Source organism: Gobio gobio, assembly GCF_949357685.1.
Source record: "Gobio gobio genome assembly, chromosome: 2".
Taxonomy (NCBI): Eukaryota; Metazoa; Chordata; class Actinopteri; order Cypriniformes; family Gobionidae; genus Gobio; species Gobio gobio.
The window spans coordinates 33234703-33259605 of NC_137098.1; the positions used below are offsets into that span (position 1 = coordinate 33234703).

Sequence of the window (24903 nt, forward strand, 5' to 3'; positions counted from 1 at the left end):
TGAATACAGTTAATTCAGACATAATATTCTTTTCACACGCTGTTTTTGCCGCCTATAGTAAGGAAATATGCAGTCTATGTCTTTATAAGTGAATAATTTAATCATTCACTCAACCAATTTGTTCAAAATACTGATGCAGAATTCGGAACCACATACTAGCATACTACTCTTCCTATTTCTGACATAGAAAGATATGGTAAAAGTAGTACGAGTAGTGTGGTTCCGAATTCAGCATGATTCATTCAGAAACTAAACAAATGACTTTATGAGCAAATCATGGGATCATTAACTCATCTGATTTCTTCAAAATCACTGATTCAGGAACGTGCACTGCAAAGGCTCTGCTTTGACTTTGTTTAGAACTATTTCAGTTTACGATTCAAAAGGTAACTGGCAAATGTTACTCTTAACTTTTTGTTTATTGAACCGTTGTATAACAGCATGATTCCACTCGCAGTCTTGCTTTTGGGTCTCAATATAAACATTCGTAACAAACAAAGGGTACTATATAAGAATTAAATCAGTTTTGTCAAGTCAGTGTCTAACTAGGATTAACAAAAGCCACTAGAACGCAGTGCAATGTCACACCCATAGTCATTAGATTCTTGCTTTATATGTGGCTCTAGTATCCAGACATGTTGGTTTATTTTTGGGCAAAGTATCTCTGGCCTAGTTTCTTGTTGCCTCAAACCTTTATAACAGTGCCCCCATGAATTTTCAGTTCATTCCCCTCACAGTTCATTGTGAGTGGAAAAGAGCAAAAAATTAATTGTCACGATGCCCTGTGGTCGTGGCCAAGTTGTTTGTGGTGGAACCTAATAACCCCTTGTGACTGGCTATAGTGTACAAAATAACATTGGTGCTGTGAAGTTAATGCATCATTGAGCAAGTATGGGATGTTGCATACATATTAAATAATGCCATAACACTCAAGACGTGACTGACCTGCATTTGGAAGACTGCATAAAATACCCACAAAAATTGAGACAGTGGTTTTCTTTGGCTTTGAAATTTTGAAATCTTTCCCAGAAATAGTTTGACGAAATGAATTAGTCCCCCCCCCCCTCCATTTAAAGTATTAATAGTGTAAAGACCTAAAGAATCGAGGTTTGGAGGAGGGTTTATGTTCCACTTGAAATGAATCTGATGTAATGTACTTGGAATTTGGTTAAGGCTATATTAAAGCTTTGTATTACCATGTGTGGAGGAAAAATAACAGTTGGGATTGGAATGCATATCTATGTGCTGAGTGCAGCCGAAGCTAAATTAATATTCAATACAGTAGTGCTATATGGACAATAATCAATATTTTAAAATAGAGGAAAATATTGGAATTCGCATTCGTTTCTGAATACAAACAGCAATCACAATAACATAATAAACATTTCTGAACTTTCAGTAGACTCTCAAGTCTCATTCGCCCAAACTTAATGCTTAAAGGGATAGTTCTCCCAGAAATGAAAACTCTGTCATCATTTACAGTTGTTCCATATAATCTTCTGAGGAACACAAAAGAAAAATAATAAAAAAAGAAAACTTTAGAAATGATAGCTTTGGATAATACACATTGAAAGATATCTTCAAAACATGACTATTTACATAACATAAGTAACACATTTTGGGGGAGGAATCTGCTCCAGATTAAATTTCTGTACTTCTCTCTCTCTCTCTCAGGTAAAATTCTAATTCACACTCTTTAGATCTCTGGAGATTTGTGTCATCGCTAACTTAAATATAAAACAAGTTCCAACAACCACAGCAGCACTGCTGAGTCCCTGAACATCATTTGGTGCTAAGTACAGTATGTGTTCGTGGACAGTAGATTGCTGTCAGATATGTGGATGTGAATGCGAAGATACTGAATTCTAAACACTTCAGAACTTTCTGAAAAATAAGAAAGGAAATGTGTAAGATAAATGGTAATGTATGTATTTTAATAACAGTGGGGATGAAGGATGGCTGAAGCAGGTGGTTCGGCATGGTTGTTGGCAGGACAATTTGATGCTGATGCAGGCTGTCTAGCTGTCTTGCTGAGTAATGTATGAAATGGCGGGGGAACCTGGTTATAGGCACAGACAGCGAAGATCAGCACAGACAGGGAGTGAGAGAGGGCAAAAGTGAAAAATGTTTGAGTGAGGGACATTTACATTTGTCCAGGCAGATATTTTCTGACCAAAGTGACTTACAATAATGCAAAGTGGCAATAAATAGAACTGATTATATGTCCGTATATAGCCAATGTGCATTGGCAGGAGTGTAGGCCATAAACAGTGTCTTGACTTAATTCCTGCAAACAGCAGAGCAGAGTAGGGGTGTAACGTGAGAGAATTCCCAAAGGAGTTTAGAGGAAGAGGCCCTTAAGGTATTTCTGTAAATATGACACCCGGTTTTGGAGGCAAAGGCCACTCAGGCACTGTGACCTTGCTTTTGAACCTCATCCTCCCCCTTCCACTGTGACAAGAGAACGAGATGATTGTTTTGTTTTTTTATCACAGTAGTAAGACATAATCATTAAATCTTATTTCAGCCTTATTATCATTTATCAGGGCATTAATGAAGTCGCTAAATATATGCAGATTGAATCCCACCCTTTATGTCTGATATGGTTTTCGTTAAAGGAATAGTTCACTGACAAATGGAAGTTCTCATGATACCCAACTGGATACACAGAACAATATGCATTATGACAGGTTGAATATTAATAATAATAATAATAATAATAATAATGTGAAATAGTGAAAATATAGGCTAAATAATTTATATAGCCTATAATAATTTGACATTAGCCTCCTTTGTCTTCCAGAATTTTAATAGCATATATATTTATATAGGCCTAGTATATTATATAATCCTTTGGAAATGTCTGTCTTTCAGAGTTTCAGACTGCACAGACTTGCTTTGGTCTGTGTGTTGTGTGTTTGTGTCCCATCTCTCCTCCCTCCGGCCTCCATGTGACAAGAGAAACTGTTCTGCCCAATACGATTCGCATAGATCGAGTTACTGGCCCTCTCGCGCTGCGCCGCTGCTGCTCAATACACTCACTCACCAGTCTCTGCCGGGCGGGTGGCGCACCGACGCACCGCTCCACACACACACTCTCTCCGCTTCTCACATCCATTCAGCTCGATTCCGCCTCGTTGTCCGAAGATGACCGTGACTGTTGCGGGGCCATCCACGAGCCTAACCTCCTCCAACCGCGGAGAGTAGATCCGGAGCCGAGGAGAGAGAGAGAGAGCGTAACCCACATCTCTCTCGTCTCTCCCCATCATCTGCCTCAATCCTCTGGGCAGCAACCCGACAGCTCAAGACAGCGATTTCTGCCGAAATCTAGCTCTCACCCACAAACACTGTTTTTAGCTCTCAAGACGCGTCTCTTCGGGATATTGTGGAAGTAATCAAACACAAGGATTTTTTGCTCTACATTCGGTGAAGATGGATAATATAAACGTGGAGTCTGTGGAGAAGGAGTGTGGGGCTCTTGGTGGATTATTCCAGGCGATTGTCAATGATATGAAGGTGAGAGGTTTGACACGACGCTTTAAACACACGAAACCGTATATTCTTCATGAGCGTGACCAGCATGTAGATGATGAAAATCTGAAAACCGTTAAGTGGCTTAATTGAGCAATAACCATAATGCAATCTACAGTCGCCTATTTATGTTAGACCTAAATGACAGGGGGAACTACCGCTGCATGACATATCCTTACAGAAGATAGATAGATAGATAGATAGATAGATAGATAGATAGATAGATAGATAGATAGATAGATAGATAGATAGATAGATAGATAGATAGATAGATAGATAGATAGATAGATAGATAGACACACATGCATAGACTACATAGGCTACATACGCCTATATTATGAAGGCATGTTGTGTATCGTTTGGCTCGATACATTTTGCCATAATGCCGGTGCGGCTGAAAACACTGTATCCACACGGGAATGTTGTGCATGTAGAGAGGAAATGGAGGGGGTTTCACTCACACAATAGGAAACAGACTGAACTGCTGCTGATTAAGCAGATGCGGCCGCGCGCCATTCCGTGTGACACGCCGTGAGATGTGTTGCGTCTGTCTGACGGATTGCAGCGTTCCGTCATATCATTGGGTCTATGAGCGTAAAAGAGCGGCCGCGCTCGCGTGAAAACACTGTATCGATCTTCTGTCGGGTTTCATATTTTAAACACATCTTGAAAAGGACACACTGACCGGGTTTTGGGACTCGTATCCAGGCATTATACAGGTTCTGACGAGCTGGCAATAACATAGCCAGCGAGACCCAATAGCGACCACGTGACTTCTCTCTTGAGAAGCATTAGCTGCTTGTTAACATCACAGTTTTACTGTATTGACAAAAAGACGTGATTTTCTTAAGATCTAACAGCTTTAAACAGGACACCCACCCCATCTGCATCTGATCTCTGCTCTGCTTACACAGATATTCTCTTCTCATTCATAATTTAACTCTTACTTCTCCAGCATGCTCATGGTCCCATTTGCTTCCAGGCTGTTAAATGGGGGATTGCAAAATATGGGTCAGCTATCATGCCGACATGCATGTCTGTCTATATGTCTATGTCTATTGAGCACACAGTGGCATTGGCACAGTGGGTCGATGATGTTTGCCCCCAGAGCCTCTCATTTCGGTGTCTGGCACAGTTCTGTAGTAAATGAGCGCTGACTTAAAGATACAGACCCAGGCTTCACCTTTAAGATGTAGGTTGATTCAGGTGCTGCGCTGTTCCTGGTCTCGCTCAAGCTCGCTCTGTGATTGGACCCAGTCGCCGCGTGGATGCAATGCAGACATGCGGTTTGTCCTCGCCAGCCTCTCATGTTGCTATATTGAGATGGGAAAAGCAGGAAAGCACTGTAGCGGATGACTGTAGTAGAGTTGTTCAAGTTCAACAATTTGACGATGGTTACTCGGAAAAAGTGCAGGCATTTCATTCAGTAGTGAAGCAAAAATGAAGTTATTGTTCAAGAGCCAAGATTTGAAAATCTACCAGTGTCTTCTCTCTGCTTCTGCCTTTGCGTGTCTTTGTTTGTGGGTTGTGGGCAGCCTGTGGCTATGCCAGCTCACTTGTCATATGTGTCTCATCACCAGAATGTCAGCTGGATCTTCTTTGTTTCATCTCTGAGATCCTAACAGTACTGGAATACATAAGAGGCCCCAATTCCCCACCTGAATCAATGAAGTATAGATTCAGCTCACTGTTCTACTAGCGTTCCTCTTCACCCAGCAGGTCTGCAGGGTGCTGTTTGGAAACTAGCCTGTGGGAAAAAAATAACTGTACGTGAACGACTACTGTTTCCTGCCAAATAGGAACAGAAAGGAATAATATGCCATACAAGGCTCTTTTGGGAATGTGAATATCTTTTCTAATTCAAAATCAGTTTGATTTCGATGCAGAGCTGTACGTGTGTGTTTTTGTGTCTGGCTCTTGGGAGGACATTGTTGTAAAAGGGTTGTTATGAGTATGGCTCCGAATCATGGGGGGAGGATGATCGGATTTGAAGGGAGGGGGATGGAGAAATGAGATGGAAGGGGTTGAGGAGTGGAATGGGCTGTCATATTTAGGCCCACATTCTTACCCCCCTTCTTTAGGTGAAAGGGCCCTAAGCAAGTGAGAGGGACACCAGCATTAGACGTGATGATGACACAAGCACACAGTTGTCTGTTTGCCAGCTGGACCTGTTGTATATCACTGCTGTTTACATTCGCATGCCTCACACTGAGTTGTGCATACCAGCTTAGAGTAGAGACACTCGTATAGACTCACGCACTTGGTCTAGATCTCATTCTGCCTGGCTACTGAATCTGAACTATGCCTTTAGTAATCCTTTGAATGTTTGCCTGGAAATGGACCTGAGATCATGGTATATAGGGCTATTTCTTTGGTATTTCTTTTATATTCTAGGGGTTGCTTTTTAGTAGACCTAAATTTAAATGTAAATATTACTTTTAGATTTAATTTAATCTTTTCATTTAGTTATATGAATATCACATTAAAACCAATTTGGCTGTGTTTTTACTGTTGTCCCAGAGCCAAACTTTCAATCATTTTGTGGGAATTTTGTAGGAAATTTTTTGGATATAAGGTAAATATCACTTATGAGCAGACAAATGTATTTATTTACTTATTTAGTCAAATTGTGCACAAAATAAATGTGAACATTTAATTTAATTTAATATAAATATGATTGAATGTGTATTTAAGATCAATAGAATGCTAGCTATGCAAATAGCAAGCCATCTTATTCAAATGATGTTTAAAACCATGTCATTTCCACCACTGTCATTTCTACAACAGAATGCTAATATCATTTGAGATGTGGCAGAAATGGCACAGCGGTGGGAATTTTAATTATTTACTTTCAGAGATAAATGAGAAAAAAGAAACACAATGCTCCTGTGATGCATATTGTAACCATGTTTAAAGGCTCAGGGAAAGAGACGGGAACCGGCAAACGAAACGATCAATGCAAGGTTTTAATCATAAAATAAACAAACAACAAAACGAAAGTCAAGCGGCAGCCCCTCACAGACGACTGTTGCATATAAACAATAAAACACAACATAAAGTCCAGGCCTGGTCCTCTCTTGTCTTGCACTGTCAACACTCCTCCTTTTATCCTTACGGAGCTCCTCCATGAGACTAAAGACCGGTGTGGTGCTCATTAGAAAATCGCGCCACCAGCCTCGCTCCGTTTCCAAACATGTATATCCACTGTTGGACATTATTAGTGGACAAATAAAACAAACTAGAGAGAGTCCACATGGCCAGAAGTACCCCTAGTTGAAGAAACAGCTGTAAATGTGGCTTACTGACAACCAAATTTGGGTTAACCAACATCATTGTCTTATTCCCTTTTGCAGAGCAGTTCAGTACGAGTATGTGAAAAAAAATCTATTTGTCTTAAGGCCCATTCACACCAAGGATGGTAACTATAACGGTAACTGTAACTATGAATACATGCACCAATTCTGTGAGAACAGGGGAAGTCATCACCACAACTATAACAATAACAAGGAAAAATATCATTGGAATCATTTTCTGAGTGATTTTTTTCCAGCTGGTGAATTATAAAAACACTGACAGGCAATCAGAACCTTGTGACTTAAACAAGCTTGAGCATTTAAAGCTGAAGATGTCATAACTGCTGCATGCCTATAATAGACCGAATGTTATCATGCGTTGGTGTATATGCTAATGTAGTTGTCATTTTAGTTATCTTTATCATTCTGGGTGTGAACTGGCCTTTGTTCAAGCAATGAGGCTGAGAATCCTCGTGACCACTCAACTCATGTCCACACATTTATTTCTTAATTTGGGAAAGCCCTGAGACAACAGGTTTGCGGCATCTAAATGAGCATGTGTTTTCACTGGCCCCTTGTTAAGCTTGTTAAAGATGAATCAACTTGTTTTGGATGGAGGAGTTTTCTTGGCAATTTTCCAGGAATACTCAGTACATCTTTGTTTGGACTGTCAAACTCATCTCATCTCTTATGTCTGCTGACATGAGGAAAATCTCCCAAAGAGTGATGATTATGGGTAAGCACTGAAATATGTGTCAAATGAACATTTTACTGCTCAGGTTCAAAGCGGGAATCTTTGCTGTTGGGAATCTGTTATATGAGCCCAGTGGCCTCTTGGTAGGGCATCAGATTTTAGAGCTGAGGATTGTGGGTTTGAGCCCCATCTGGGTTGCCTTTTAAGCTCAGCTGATCCTGCAGCTGAATATGTATCAAACTGCATTTAATTTTAAAGCTCTATCTTTCATACACGGTGCAGCCTAATGGCAAAGGATCAGGGGTGTTAACAAAGAGCTTTAAATGCAGTGGCAATTAAGGGCCATGAGAGGCACATATACCCAGACTGCTCTTTAAATCCATTCTTGGGATCCCCTGAGATCCGATCTGTCTGTGAATGTGAATGATCAAGAAACATTTCTTATTATTATCAACGTTGAAAACAGTAGTGCTGCTTAATATTTTGTGGAAACCATTCCAAAGTTTGGGGTTAGTAAGGTAAAAAAAAAATAAGAGAGAGCTTTTATTCTAGCAACGATGTATTAAACTGAGCAAAAGTGACAGTAAATACATTTATAATGCTACAAAATATTTCTATTTCAAATAAATCCTGTTTTGATCTTTCTATTCTACAAAGAATCCTGAAAATAACATGTATCATAGTTATTTGCAACATCCAATAGCCACATAGAGGTCTTAGGTAGTGGGATAGCTCGTGACTCGTTCGCGTTCGGTCATCATTTTCTACAAAAGGAAGACTGATGATCTTATCTTGCTTTCGATATTATTTCAACAAGGCATATGAAGACATGATTTAAACCGATGCAATACGGTCAACAGGAAGTTGGCTCCTGCTACTCGCCCCTTCCAACACTAGCTCAAACAATCAGCCAAAGGAAATAATAAAGAAAACGGAAGTGTTCACCTGTGCCCATGTGACAGTGAATAAACAATAAGAAATAACAAAGAATTAATGCTCCGCTCCTGCAGCAGTCTCCACATAAATATTAAATAGCAAAACTGTTTTCAACATTGATAATAAGAACCCTTATTGATAACTGAGCACCAATAATATTTGATTACAATTGAGCTCCAGATTCAACATATAATGATTTCTGAATGATCATCTGACACTGAAGAAAGGAGTAATTTAAAAATGTTAAAATAATTATTTTAAATTGTAAAAATATTTCATATTTTTTGATAAAATAAGTGCAGCCTTGGTGAGCAGAAGATACCTCTTTCAAATGCATTAATAAAATCTTAATTATTCCAAACTTATATTGCTATAATTAGTGGGTAATAACAAATTCCATTTAATATTTGAATACACTGAAAAAATTATAAACGCAACACTTTTGTTTTTGCCCCCATTTTTCATAAGCTGAACTCAAAGATCTAAAACTTTTTCTATGTACACAAAAGGCCAATTTCTCTCAAATATTTTTCCCAAATCTGTCTAAATCTGTGTTAGTGAGCACTTCTCCTTTGCAGAGAGAATCCATCCACCTCACAGGTGTGGCAGGATCTCGTCACGGTATCTCTGTGCATTCAAAATGCCATCTATAAAATGCACCTGTGTTCGTTGTCCATAACATACGCCTGCCAATACCATAACCCACTCCATGGGCCACTCGATCCACAACGTTGACATCAGCAAACCGCTCACCCACACGACGCCATACATGCTGTCTGCCATCTGCCCCGTACAGTGAAAACCGGGATTCATCTGTGAAGAGAACACTTCTCCAAAGTGCCAGACGCCATCGAATGTGAGCATTTGCCCACTCAAGTCAGTTACGATGACGAACTGCAGTCAGGTCGAGACCCCGATGAAGATGATGAGCATGCAGATGAGCTTCCCTGAGGTGGTTTCTGACAGTTTGTGCAGAAATTCTTTGGCTGGTCTCAGACGATCTTGGAGGTGAAGATGCTGGATGTGGAGGTCCTGGGCTGGTGTGGTTACACGTGGTCTGCGGTTGTGAGGCCGGTTGGATGTACTACCAAATTCTCTGAAACACCTTTGGAGATGGCTTATGGTAGAGAAATGAACATTCAATTCACGGGCATTCCTGCAATCAGCATGCCAATTGCACACTCCCTCAAAACTTGCGACATCTGTGGCATTGTGCTGTGTGATAAAACTGCACATTTTAGAGTGGCCTTTTATTGTGGCCAGCCCAGCACACCTGTGTAATAATCATCCTGTCTAATCAGCATTTTGACATGCCACACCTGTGAGGTGGATGGATTATCTCGGCAAAGGAGAAGTGCTCACTAACACAGATTTAGACAGATTTGTCAACAATATTTGAGAGAATTAGGCCTTTTGTGTACATAGAAAAAGTCTTAGATCTTTGATTTCAGCTCATGAAAAATGGGAGCAAAAACAAAAGTGTTGCGTTTATAATTTTGTTCAGTGTAATTTGCTTTGGCTTAATAACAGTAAGTATTAATAGGCAATAAAGGTATTTATAATGTGAAAATAAATATATTAAATTATATTTTTAAAAGTATTTAGCTAGCTTATTTCATGTTTTACTAGACGAGCATCATATTTGTTGGTCCTTGGTGTTTAAAACCTCCATTTTAAAAGTTGTGAAAATGCCTTTGTTCATTGCAAGTCTAGACATACTTCCTTATGTTTCCCACTAGCTCTAGCCGGAGCTATAGAAAGATATTGTTGCACACAAGGGCACCTGTACTTTCAGCTTGATGACAACCCTGTCATTAAAGTTGCACCATTTCTCTGACTGGTAGTCAATCACAGTAACCTCCCTTCCTTTTAAATTACATACATCATCAGGATGTACAACATCTAGTGTATCTGAGTGGTTTCTGTCATATAGCTTTCAATCAGACTAAGTACCCTTAGAACGTGAGGCAGGACAAGAACAGATTTGAGTCGGGTTGGTAGGGTGGATGTGTCAGAAAGGGAAAGGAAATATACGTTTACACTCAAATCAGTCTCTGTCTGTGCCTAACTGCTCTCATCCTTATGTTGGTATGTTCTGTTATTATCAGGAAACTGAAAAGAATGGAAATTACTGATGGTTGCATATTAGAGAAGAATTTGAATTGGATGGAAAGGGAAATGAAAATAAGCAGTTCAAGGAAAGACACATTTATATTAGAGAATGTATGAGAAAGAGAGAAAGAGAGATAGAGAGACGGGAATGGAAAAGGAGCGCTTGCATAGTGCTCATGCTAAGTGATTTCCATTATTCATTAGGGCATGACTTCAGGCTGCTGTGGTAAATGTCAGAAATAGAGATGATTTGCTTCCATCTTTCGTTTATTCAGTCAGTCATTCATTCGTTCGTTCGTTCGCACCAAAGACTTTTGTGTACTGTACTGAGGGCCTGACAGCTTTGAACACACTGGCAGTTTCTGTCCTCTGCCCACAAAGGCACAAAGCCAATCAGTGCCGCTTCAAAGGAACCCAGTGGAAGCAGAACAGCCAATCACGTTTCACGGCTTCCACTAGCCCCTTGATGTCTGTTCTACGAATACGTGCATTCCTTCATTCCCTCATTCATCCCTTTATCTGCTTGTTGTAGAGGTGGAGGAGGTGACAGAGGAGAAGAGATTGACTTATCAAGAGCATATCAAGAGTCTCAGAGGTTCTATAACTGACCCTTTATTAATTATAGCTGAGGAAAAAAGAAATCAAATGAAGCAAATCTTCTTTTTAGGACCCCTTTATCTAAAACAAGCATCCAAGTGTTAAAATTTGTTTGTATTAGCATGTTAGAATAAGTAAGCTACTTTGCTCATAAATTATGAAACATACAATCTCTGTTTAATCTGAGAACTGCTTGTCTGCCAGTGTAATTCAAGAGTCTTTAAGAAACATGATGCACAACTGACAATCTGTTAGCAATATCATTTCATTTTGTGTAAATTGTTAATATAAACATAAACATTTTTATTAACACAAACTTTGCAGGGCTACATTATTCTGTTAGATTAATTAGTAAGATAGGTTTAACAACACTGTTAGCATTGAGAGTGGGGAACAGTACACTCTAAAAAATGGTGCTATATGCCACTAAAAGTGTTTCTTTGGGTCGTAATCATAGGGGAACCACTTTAAGTGCTGTATAGCACCAAATCTTGGTGCTTCAGTGGTTCTTCAGCGGTTCTTTGGCTGAGGTGCTATATAGCACCGCTACCATATACAGAACATGTTAAAGGGTTATTTCACCCAAAAATGAAAATTCTGTCATTAATTACTTACCCTCATGTCTTTCGACACCTGCGTTCATCTTCGGAACACAAATGAAGATATTTCAGTTGAAATCCGATGGCTCAGAAAGGCCTCCATTGGCACAATGCACTTTACACTCTCAAGACCCATAAAAGGTACTAAAGACGTCGTTACAAAGTCCATCTCACTACAGTGGTTCTACAATAACTTTATGAAGCGACGAGATTAATTTTTGTGAGCAAAAAAAATCTAAATAACGACTTAAATGACCGATTTCAAAACACTGCATCATGAAGCTTCGAAGCGTTATGAATCAGCGAGTCAAATCATGATTTGGATCGCATGTCAAGCTGCTGAAATCATGTGACTTTGGCGATCCAAACCGCTGAATCGACTCACTGATTCATAACGCTTCGAAGCTTCATGATGCTGTGTTTTGAAATCGGTCATCACTATATAAGTCGTTATTTAGGTTTTTTTTGCGAACAAAAAATATTCTAGTCGCTTCATAAAGTTATTGTAGAACCACTGTAGTGAGATGGACTTTGTAACGACATCTTTAGTACCTTTTATGGGTCTTAATTTGTGTTCTGAAGATGAACGGAGGTCTTATGAGTGTCGAACAACATGAGGGTAAGTAATTAATGACAGAATTTTCATTTTTGGATCAACTAACCCTTTAAGATATGGTGCTCTATAGCACCAAAAGTAGTTCCCCTATGATTACAAACTAGGAACCACTTTTAGTTCCATATAGCACCATTTTTTTTAGAGTATATTATAGAAGCCTAGCTAAATACTTGAATATAGAACAATTAAAAATTCATTGTATAAACATTTAAGCTTCTCAACTCACATATTGCTAATGAAAACATTAACAACAATTTCAGAGGCCCTCTTAAGAACTTCTTAATGAGCTACTGTTCAGGGCACAATCCTCATGGATCACTTGTTACAGTCATATGAGCCTTCCCAATATGAATCTCTGATTTAATTAACCTGTTAAAGTCCCCCTGTAGTCAATCATTTTATCCCTTAAAACTCGTCTTTGATCTCCAAAATTACATATTTAAAAAATTTTCCTGTGAAAAAAAAAAACATTTCATGCCTTAAAAAGCTTGAATGTAACTCTACACCCCTGCTTCATTTAGTATACGCAAATCCATGAATATGCCCCGCCTCCACTCAATCACACAAGCTCAGAATACATGATCCACTCACTCAACTTCACTGTAGTAAATGCTGCGTAACGGCAAATGGAAATACTGTTTAATTCTGCTATATATGTTTTAACCAGAAACCGATTCAGAAGAAGTGAGCATACAGGCTTGTATACAATTCGATCAGAATAGTAATGTGTTTTATGTATTGCTCTCTACAATGCACATACGTTAATTATTATGATTAGCCTTTTGTTTGAATATGTTATCAAACAGCTGGTTCACAAACCATGCTCCCGTTCGCCATCTCAGTCTGCCTTCTAAAAATCAGCATCCTTAGAAATGCTTTGAACATTATAGAACATCAGTGGAGAAAGCACTGTTTACTGCGTAGGAGACTGACAGGCCAGAATGAAATTGCTGAATAAAGCAATTTATTTTTGTTTGTTTTTGCACACAAAAAAATTGGAATGTCATTAGCTATGTTTCCATCCAAAGTTGCAAATTTAACTTTGCGCCAAATTGGAATATCGCATAAAACAGTCTCATCCAATGTGTTCAAGAGAACAAAAATGTTACTTCCTGGGAAATTGGCACAAAATATCTGTAATAAAAATTAAAGTTGCTTCTATCGGAGAAGTCACAGTGGCTCTTTCTATCCTATATCTTAAATGAATTGCGCACTGAAAGCACTATTTACAACGTAAACGGAGTAGGAGACTGACAGGCTAGAATGAAATTGCTGAATTGCTAAATTTTTGTTTGTTTTTGAGCACAAAAAGTATTCTCATCACTTCATAAAATTAAGGTTGAACAACTGTAGTCACACTGACTATTTTAACAATGTCTTTCTGGACCTTGAAAGTGTTAATTATGTTGCTGTCTATGGAGGGGTCAGAGAGCTCTCAGATTTCATAAAAAATATCTTCATTTGTGTTCCAAAGATGAACGAAGGTCTTACGGGTTTGGAACGACATGAGGATGAGGAATTAATGACAGAATTTTCATTTTTGGGTGAACTAACCCTTTAAAGCATATTAAAAACACCACATAAACATAAACAACATTAAAAACTCGATTTTCACCACTGGGACCCCTTTTCTGAGCATAGTTCTGAACTTAAATGTTTGTCATTTGTGAATGCTTTGGAATATAGACCTAAGATTGGTCTTTTCTATAGATACTCAGCTGATTATTGCAGAAGTGAAAGCACTTAAAAACTTGTTTACTGTAAAGCAAATATATTTTTATTTTATACAAAATATATATTTTACAAAATAATTTTTAATCTAAAATTACTAGAAAATCAAAGCCAAATCAAGTTGTGTTCCAATTTTGAAGTTGATTTCACGAAAATAGAGCCTGTAAAAACGATTTTCCATGGTAACACAATGTCCAAATCACAAGATGAACTATGCGTGTTTAAGCTTTCAAATGATACCTAATTGATGATGACTAAAATATGTGAAAGGGAAAAAGGCAATATAAAAGCATGCCAAGTGTCCCTCTGCCAGGACACTGACAGTTAACAGGGTATAGTTATATGACTCTACCTTTCAGACTTTGTAGCCCTCTTTAATTTCTCACTGTTGTAAGATGTCATTAGCTATGTTTCCATCCAAAGTTGCAAATTGAACTTTGCGCAAAAATGGAATATCGCATAAAACAGTCTCATCCCATGTGTTCAAGTGAACAAAATGGTTGCTTCCTGGGAAATTGGCACAAAATGTCTGTAATAAAAGTAAAAGTTGCTTGAATCGCAGAAGCCACAGTGGCTCTTTCTATCCTATATCTTAAATGAATTGCGCCTCAGAAATTGAGCTGTAGATGAAACGCAATAAACGCTGTTGTGTTATCTTGTGTTCGGGTGCCTGTTTATGAACGCAATCATGTTAGAATTTTGGGAGGTCATTATACTAAATCACTTTGATGACAGACTCAGGCACACAACATTTGAGATGCTGTGCAATGAAGCTGACTCGCTGGTTAGTTCAGTTATCCAATCACATCCTATGTTGAGGCAAAGTCACAAGCTTTTTTGTTGTTGCACATTGAGGGATTTATTTGGTAAATGTGTGTCCATCGTAGTTTAGGTGTATATCCTCTTATTGGATAAAAAATGTATTCGCCTCAATTGAGCTCATACGTTTTTTAAGCACATTTTTTGAATTTATTCACATCTTGAATAAAGCAATATCCTAACATTTGCATGAAAAAAGGTGGATGGAAACATGGCTATTGTTGCAAAGAAGTGAACTACAGCTCTACAGCCATGTTAGTGTTAAAACACAGTTCTTGCAGTAACATCTTTAAGACCTTAAGAACACATTAAGCTCCAAAAATATTAATCATAAGCCACTTTTGCAGTACATCTCATATCGCCTGTAAACCCTTGCGTTACCAATGCAACGACTGAGCAAATGTGTATTACATTCCAAAGAGCGGCCGTTATCAGCCTCAAAGTGGAAAATGAAACCATATCCGTATCGTCTGGCCCGGATCGGCATGGAATGGAATGGTTAAGCAAAGACATTTATACCAAATAATTCAGCTTTGGACATTGTAAGAAAGGGCTGGCAACTGAATTCAGTTGCAAAAGTGATACTCTAGATAAGTATATGAATTATGATATAAAAAAATCCATTATTGTTTAATGGCTCGAGCCTTTGTTTGAGCATTTGAATTGATTCATTTGTAGAAATGGAATTAGTCTAATGCAGCTCCGCTTTTGTCTTCCACAATCAGCAGTGAAAGCAGTGGGGAAGAAAAGAGAAATTAAGGCAGCAGTGAGCTATTCATTTTGGGATCATAAATGAAAATGAGTCATTTGAACTTTGACAGAACGTGTCTTTAAGATCTGAGGCAGTGGCTCCTCGTGGGATTCCATTAGCAAGAATAATGCCAGAGAGGGCTTCCTTTGTTAAGCCAGATCAATAGCAGTAAAATCAGTCTTCTCTGGTGATTTCATAGACATCTATGGGGCTAGACTGCCTCTTTTATTTGCATGCGTCACTTTTATAGTCTGGTTTGGAGGAATTATATAGCAGACATACTGTAGTTCTGAATTTTAGGAATCATTTGCTTAATGATCAGTGAAAAAGATGGAGTTCAAATTGAGCAAGGAGTATTTCTCTGAACACGTTGCGCTGACCTTTAAAAGCGCCATCATCATAATCAATTGAATTTAATCCTCCTCACATTATCAAGGCACAGGGTTTGTTTGCCCTGTATACCTCTACAACAGAACCTGGGATAATGGCTGACAGAAAGTATTTAAGGCCAGTGAGAGTAAACAATACAGTGGCTGATCAATACATGTGTTAATCCTACTTTGCATCTGCAGTTGATACACCTGCAATGTGATTCTTAATAGTGTTATACATTTTTTTTTTTTTTTACAGTTAGGTACTTTGCACATGCATTCAGATGTATGTATTTTGAGTTCCCTTTCGTTCAGTCACTACGACGTACGTTAGTGACTAACGAATGGGGGTTTCGCTTAGAAGCCAATCATCTTCATCGTATTCAACAGCGCCCAATGGCAGTGCCAATGCCATGGGCATGCGGAATTTGCATGCGTAACTCCGCCCCACCTCGTGGGTATATAAGGAAGTACGCTGCGAACATCGCATTATGTTTCTGCTTTGGAGCCAAGAGGATCTCTTCACTCCTACAAGCCTGAATTCTGAAGTCTTCTCTTCAGTCTTCGAGAGACCAGCGGTTCTCCAGGGTGTTGGTGTTACGGCGCGTTCCAGCGATCTCATGCTGCCTGCCTGCTGATCTGTGCAGTGATCTGCAACAGCTGTGTGTGTGTTTCCCTGGGCGCTTCGGCACTCTGCAGAGCTTTCCTCTCACAAAAAGAGCTTGCGCGTGGCACGTCTTTTTCAAGACGGTTCGCCCGTGCACTTCCGGGTGCGATCGATCTCCGTTGCTGTCTATGGGCACATTCACTGCTCGATGTGTTTGGGCTTCAGCACGTTCGGGCAGTGTTTGTGGATGCGTCAGGTTCCCACTGCGGGAACGTGACCATCGCGATGTTGCGGTCGAGACTCAGTGATCTCCGTGAGGAGAGAGAGTCCCCTCTGCCACACCCCAATCTACCGTCTCCGAGTGAGGCGGTACTTTGGCTGGTGGCCAGGGTGACCTGAGTGCGGTGCCGTGGTATTAAGAACCCCGACGATCATTCCTCGGGCCACGCCCCCTCTTGCACATTGCTTAAACCCGCGAGTGTTGGACTGAAACAGCGGCCCGTCTCTGACGCCTCGTTCGTTTCGTTCACGCTCCAGATAGCAGTGAGATGTCGATCGCCGCATCCCAAGGTGGGCTGGAGTCCTTTGGGGATGACGATTAGGAGTTGTGCTCCGCCTCCGGGTGTGTCAGCGCTGCCTGATCCGACCTAAGGTTGACAGCCATGTTATCTCGGGCAGCCGCAAGTCTCGCGCTGGTGTGGAACTCCGCCCAGTCGCGAGTGCTCGTGGTTGCGCGATTGGTTTTTGGGGACGGCACCCGACAGCTGTTGGGCCCCGCCCCCAATGCCTTTCGCTCCCGAGGTGCATGAGGAGATCACGCGGTCCTGGAAGTCCCCGTGCTTCCCGCGATCGTTTGGTGGCCTCCTCCACCTTCTCTGCCCTTGATGGGGCCGCGGCCTAGGGTACACTGGGGCCCCCTCACCCCCACTGTTGAACTCTCTGTTGCGCACTACGGTGTCCACAGAGGGCTTGACGTGGCGTGGTGTGGCTGTCCTAAGCACCCTCCCAAAGCCTGTGGGCTCGTCTACTTCGGTGGCGTGGTCCTGCAGAGCTACGGGCAGGCCGCCGCCCCGTTGCACATGCACAAGGGTGGAGCCGACCCAGGGCTCTTCATTGAGCTGCGTGCCGCGACTGATCCCGCCCCCGGGCGGTGAAGGTGGCCACACGCTCCCTGGGTCGGGAGATGTCCACAGCTGTGGTCCGGGAGAACACCTGGCCTTACCTGGTGATTTGGAGGACGTTGAGTGGGCCCGCCCCCTCAACTCACCCATATCCCAGGCTGGCCTCTTCGGCGGCGCGGCTGGGAACTGCGCCCAACAGTTCTCGGCCGCCCCAGAGCAGACTGAGGCTGTAACACGTACTGCCCCGGCGGCCAGCTGCTGCACCAGCCGCCGGCTCAGTCGCCTCAGTCCGCTCGCCGCCGAGGGCGCCCTCCCTCCTCCCGCCCGGCCCCAGCAGCAGCCTTCACCCGGGCCGCGCCGTGGAGGTGGTTGAGGATGACGCCCAGTCCGCTCCCCAGCCTGGTTAAACGCCACGCTGGAAGTGGACAACTCAGAGATGGGTTCCAGTTCTTCCCAGGGGATGGTAGCAGGGCCTCTCCTTCCCCCGGTGGAGGGCCGGGGGAAAATCCTTCCGCTGCTGGCCCCCGGGCTAGCAGCGCTTGGGAAGAACTCATGTTCCTGTCTCTGAGAACCCAGAGACCGGTGATGACAGTGCGCGCCACCCACGGGTCCCGCCACTCGCATCCCTCTCTGTCGCCAGCCTCCTGGCAGAGCAGACCCCAGTGGAACGCGCGTCCTTCCCTGGTCTCCTCTGTCAGGACGCAGCCGTTAACCGCACCCCCACACCGGGACGCCCAACAGCCTCCCTTGTCCGGGTCGGTAACGCTGCATCGCTGCCCCACTCCGGGTACACCTGTAGTCCGATTGACCCCGCTGGTGCAGTTCCTGGGAGCCTGGCTTCAGATTCCAGGGCTGTCCCGCTGGGTCGCGAAGACAGTCAGGTGCGGCTACGCGATTCAGTTCGCGCAGGTTCCTCCCCGCTTTCGGGGAGTCCGTTCCACTATGATCGGGGCTATGCCCCCGTCATGCGAGCGGAGGTTGCCACCCTACTGGCGAAGGGTGCGATCGAACCTGTCCCTCCAGCCGAGGTGAATTCCGGGTGTTACAGCCCGTACTTCATTGTACCCATAAAGACCGGTGGGCTTGACCGATCCTGGACCTGCGCGTCTTGAACCGTTACCTCCACCGGTTTCCGTTCAAGATGTTGACAGCGAAACGCCTTTTCGAAAGCGTTCGTCCAGTCGATTGGTTGCAGCGATCGACCTGAAGGACGCCTACTTCCATGTCTCCATTCTACCTCGACACAGACCGTTCCTACGGTTTGCTTTCGAGGGGCGGGCATATCAGTACGCAGTTCTACCATTCGGGCTATCTCTGTCCCCTCGCGTCTTTACGAAGATTGCCGAGGCAGCCCTTGCGCCCCTTCGGCAGCACGGGGTTCGCATCCTGAATTACCTCGACGACTGGCTTACTGGGTCACTCTCGAGAGCAGGTTTGCGGACACAGAGATTTGGTGCTCCATCACCTAGCCCGTCTGGGCCTTCGGGTCAACTGGGAGAAGAGCAAACTTTGCCCCGCGCAGAGGATCTCTTTTCTCGGTATGGATCGACTCGGTCGCCATGTGCGCGCTGCTTTCGAGCGAGCGCGCGCAGTCTCTGCTGACTTCCCTTCGACAAGTCGAGGGCAAGAGTGCGGTTCCACTGAAACTGTTTCAGAGGCTCCTGGGGCATATGGCATCTGCAGCCGCGGTAACGCCGCTCGGATTGCTTCATATGAGACCGCTTCAGCACGGGCTACGCGATCGAGTCCCGAGATGGGCATGGCGGTCTGGCACGCTCCGGGTACAAGTGACTCGGGCCTGCTTACAGACTCTCTCCCCGTGGTCGAACCTCAGCTTTCTACGGACCCGAGTGTCCTTAGAACGAGTTTCCAGGCATCTTGTTGTATCAACAGATGCATCATCCACGGGCTGGGGTGCCATGTGCAATGGACAAGCAGCCACGGGCTCCTGGATAGGACCCCAGTGCCTTCTGCATGTCAATTGCCTCGAGTTGCTGGCAGTACGGTTCGCCCTGCACCGCTTCCGAGCGTTGCTGAAGGGTCAACATGTACTAGTCAGGACAGACGACACGGCCGGGCGGTCTACGCTCCCGCCGTATGTCTCAACTCGCCCGCCATCTCGTTTTATGGAGTCAGAAGCATCTGAGGTCCCTTCATGCTGTCCACATCCTGGGAGTCCTGAACCGTGCAGCCTCGAGCTCTCACGGCTTCAGCCACTTCCTGGAGAATGGAGACTCCATCCCCAGACGGCCCAGCTGATATGGGAACGGTTCGGTGACGCACAGGTAGTCCTGTTGCCTCCCAGGACTCTTCCCATTGCTCCCTGTATTATTCCCTGACCTATGGTCGGCACGGATGTACTGGCGCACAGCTGGTCGTCGGGGCTACGCTATTATGCGTTTCCCCCAGTGAGCCTTCTCGCACAGGTACTGTGCAAGATCAGGGAGGACAAGGAGCAGGTCATGTTGGTCGCCCCGTTGGCACGGCCGGACCTGGTTCTCAGAACTGCTACTCCTTGCGACAGCCCCTCCCTGGCCTATTCCTCTGAGACTCCTCAGAGACGGGGCACCTTTTGGCACCCGCATCCAGCGTTCTGGAAGCTCCACGTGTGGCTTCTGGACGGGACGCGGCTGGTTTGAGTAGCCCTCCACCTGCGGTGGTCGCTACCATCACTTCCGCTAGGGCAGAGTCTACACGACACCTCTATGCGTTGAAGTGGGACCTCTTCGTCACATGGTGCTCTTCCCGCCAGGAAGACCCCTGGAAATGCCCGATCGGGTCTGTGCTTCGTTTCTCCAGGAGGGGGTGGGACGAAGGCTGTCTCCTTCCACCCTTAAGTGTACGTGGCCGCAATATCTGCCTACCACGATCTCCTGGGAGACAATAAGGTAAGTAGCAGCACGACCTGATCATCAGGTTCCTGAGGGGGGCGAGGAGACTGAATCTTCCTCGCTCTCCTCTCGTTCCCTCTTGGGACCTCTCAGTAGTCTTAAGTGCTCTGTAGAGGCCTCCCTTGAGCCTTTGCGGTCGGCCGAGATTAAGCTCTTGTCTATGAAGACGGCTCTGCTGACCGCATTGGCCTCGCTTAGAGGGTCGGGGACCTGCAAGCATTTTCGGTTGACGAAGCGTGCCTTGAGTTCGGGCCGGCTAACTCTCACGTGATCCTGAGACCCCGGCCCGGATATGTGCCCAAGGTTCCCACCACTCCGTTCCAGAGATCAGGTGGTGAACCTGCAAGCGCTGCCTTTGGAGGAGGCAGACCCAGCCTTGGCATTGCTCTGTCCAGTACGCGCTCTCCGCGCCTATGTAGACATGACGCAGTGTTTCAGGACCTCAGACCAGCTCTTTGTCTGTTATGGTGGAGAGCGGAAGGGAAGTGCTCTCTCAAAGCAGAGGTTGTCTCACTGGATAGTGGACACCATTGTTTTGGCATACCAGCAGTAAGGTCGACCATGTCCCCTTGGTGTGAGGGCACACTCCACCCGGAGTGTGGCCTCCTCTTGGGCTCTAGCGCATGGCGCCTCGCTAACAGACATCTGCAGAGCTGCAGGCTGGGCGACACCCAACACATTCGCCAGATTCTACAATCTCCGAGTGGAGCCAGTGTCCGACTTTGTACTCGCCCCCCCGAGGGGCCGGTAATGGACCACGCTCAGGTGTCTTCGCTTGCTCGCCATTCCACTCCCATGACTGGATACGTGCGATATTTTCCTCAGGTGAGCTCCCCGAGAGCCCTGAGCTCCTCCAGCACTGTCAACGCCGACATCAGTTCAGTCTGCCCTTTCGAGCCCAGACCCTCATGTCCGGCCAGGTGCTCCGTGTGCATGGTTCCCCTCTGGCGACCCCCACACGAGTATTCCCACCGTAAGCCTCCTCAGTGAGCAGGTGTCTTTCCCTTGGCAAGTCCCTGCCACCCCTAGGGTTAAAAATCCACCTTCGGCTGGTACCCTAGAGATCTTCCATATGCAACCCTCAGCGGGTCATATGTGTATTCTCTAAGTCCTCCCTACGGTAGGCACCTTGGCATTCCCTCACTGGGATATGCTTCCCAGTGTACCTTGGTAATCCTGTGATAAGTGGGAGTCCTAGGGCCTTAAGTGGTGGGATCTCACACTTACGCAGGGCACTGGATGACAGCTGAGTGGCGCTGTTTTACAGGTTCCCCCATTCGTTAGTCACTAACGTACGTCGTAGTGACTGAACGAAAGGGAACGTCCGGTTACGTATGTAACCCTCGTTCCCTGAGGAGGGAACGGAGACGTACGTTTCCTTAGCCACGTCAGCTGTGCTGCCTGGAACGCGGAGTTCAGTCTTGGCTCCTGCAGCAGTAACATAATGCGATGTTCGCAGCGTACTTCCTTATATACCCACGAGGTGGGGCGGAGTTACGCATGCAAATTCCGCATGCCCATGGCATTGGCACTGCCATTGGGCGCTGTTGAATACGATGAAGATGATTGGCTTCTAAGCGAAACCCCCATTCGTTAGTCACTAACGTACGTCTCCGTTCCCTCCTCAGGGAACGAGGGTTACATACGTAACCGGACGATTTTTCTCTTAATTGTCTATTATCATTGACCCAAATCCAGCAGCTGTCAGCTGTGGTAATTTTGGCAGATTTGGTAGTATCACTATTGTGCAGTTGCTTATGGAGTGCATGAAATGCCTTTAGCTTTCATCGTCTGCCAGAATTCTGGCTGTTTTTTGGCCTTATTAAAATTCACCTTTAATGCCGTTTTTCCACTCGGTTTGGCAAAACAGAAATTAGCCTGCTTCGTTTACAAGGCCCATCTGAGCATGTTTTATCTAAAATGGTGGGGAGAGGTACTTACCCAATTGTTTGCGGATCACTTGGCTAGTCAAGAAAAAGACTGAATAAAGACAGGGATAGAAAGATGGGAAATAACTTAAGTGAAAATGAGCCAGCTAACAGTATTTGCATAATTGGAAACATTGCTGCTCTGCTATTGGATTAGCCTATGAATATGCTAATGTCCGGAGATGGATGAGGGGGGCGGGTCTTGTGCCTTATCGCTCTCCCACAAGCCCCCGAAGATGATGAACCTCTGTCCCGTGCCTCAGATTAGAGCACTTCAAACAGTGCAGGGGTCCCCTCTGGAGTAACGTGTTCAGATTTCAGAGCAAATTAGCAGACATCAAACAAGCAGGATGAGATGCTGGATCAAAGGAGAGACGCTCACAATCTTTGTCAGCGTACCAGCAGCTTTTGTAGTGTCACCAGTGACTAGGCCCTTCTGCGCTCATCCACTGTCCTCCGCTGTACTGTTCTTTCTTTCTTTCTTTCTTTCTTTCTTTCTTTCTTTCTTTCTTTCTTTCTTTCTTTCTTTCTTTCTTTCTTTCTTTCTTTCTTTCTTTCTTTCTTTCTTTCTTTCTTTCTTTCTTTCTTTCTTTCTTCTCTTGTTTGACAGATTTTACATTTTATTTAAACCCCCTTCTAAAACACAAATTTAAACCTACAATATTTTTTTTTGGCCATTTCAGGAGAGAAATCTTATCTTGTCTGAATAGAAATATCTGCTAATGTGGAATATTATTTATAAACCCTTGCATGAATGTTTCACCAGTCATTATTACATATTCGAGTCCTTTATAGCGACCCGTATCTATATCTAACACAGATGGATCTCTCCTGATATTAGAGTAACAATTACAGAAGGATAAAATAGAGCATATTTTGAAGGGTTCAGTTTGAGCAGATGTTTTATACCACCATCACTCTCCTCATCAGAACTCATTTGCCAGTACATTCAGCATCTGGCTCATATTCACAATCTCAAACATAGTCTCAAAACTATAATTTTCAACATCTTCACAATCAATATTTTGATCGGTGACAGCTTCTTCACCAGATCCACCGAGTGACAGTGACTCTAATATTTGATTGCGTTCAGTATTTGCTCTGCAGTAAATGCTGAGCCATTTCCAGTTTTGCTGATGATACTTCCTATTCTTTTGTTTTCTGCCTGCGGTAACTATGAGTGAAACGTCACTTCATCATTGTTTATCAGACATTGCCACCTTTTGGCATAAAGGTGAATTGCACTTATTCAGTCATCAAAGATTAAATTATTGTTGTGCAGAAAAAAATATACTTGGACTGTTACACACCTCGGCTCACCAGCGACCCTATACAATTTTTTTTTTAAATTAATAGGAAAACAGGCATTCTTTTATAATTGTATTATAATTTTTTTCTTGTTATATTGTGTATAAGGAATTGATTGAGGAATACTTAGAAGGTTGATGTCTTTAAAAAAAATAATAATAAGGAGGAGGGTGGTGAATGACGTCCCGGGTCACTAAGGACCCAAGGTATGCATTTAAGGGTTAACTCTACTAATATTAACTCTGCTCTTCATATATTTTTACCTTCAAGGCAGCTAACCTACCTAAAGCTAACCGCTTACAGTGTGTCAGGACCGAAACTGCCATTACCATATCTGAATATCAGCTCCAGAGGCTCCTCGGCAATTGTATACACAGTGATATAAAAAGTAATAACTATGACGTCGGTTTTACCGTATCAATTCCTCATCCTTTGGAAGTGCATGCAAAGTGGATATGCTTTGCAACCAATAAAGAACAAAGACTAAGGCATTATGCAGTTTTGGCACAAACCAGGTTCTTGCAGGAAGTAAGACTGGAATTACTGATGACTCAATTCTTTTAGTTCAGAATCGGTTCTTTCTTTTGGGAGACAATAATAACATTTATTCTGCACGTTGATCTTTGAAACTTTGCACACCTTTTACATTCACAAAATCTGTATGTAACAGATTAGATGAAAGGTAATATCTGAAAAATCAAAAAAGCTAAAGTAAATTCAATTAATAAAGAGAGACAGATTGTTTATTTCAATGGGTTAATACTTAATACTTAAAAATGTATAAAACCATAGTAAAAATTAGATATCCTGATTCTGTCCGATTCAATATATGAAATGATCCTAAATTAAGAATAGTAAGCCAGATGTCATGTATAAAACAAATCCCATCCGAACAGTGCTCTAGGCTATTTTGCTCCAGTCCCCATGTGTCAGTCTCTTTTCTCTTTTATCTCAAAATCATTCTTGCTTTTTTTGACTGTGGGGCAAGGTGAGACATG

At 43.3% G+C, this 24903-nt stretch overlaps 1 protein-coding gene across 2 annotated transcripts in view; it reads left to right on the plus strand.

Moving 5' to 3' along the window:
* Positions 1–2950: 2950 nt before the first annotated feature.
* Positions 2951–24903, plus strand: part of mtss1lb (MTSS I-BAR domain containing 2b) — an 88452-nt gene continuing 66499 nt past the window's right edge. Inside the window, exon 1 of one of the 2 annotated variants that reach the window (XM_079802573.1) lies at positions 2951–3516. In XM_079802573.1, coding sequence (XP_079658699.1) covers positions 3433–3516 — 84 coding nt within the window. In that variant the 5' untranslated portion in view covers positions 2951–3432. The remainder of the gene's footprint in view (positions 3517–24903) is intronic. The other variant, XM_079802574.1, reaches the window with a different exon arrangement.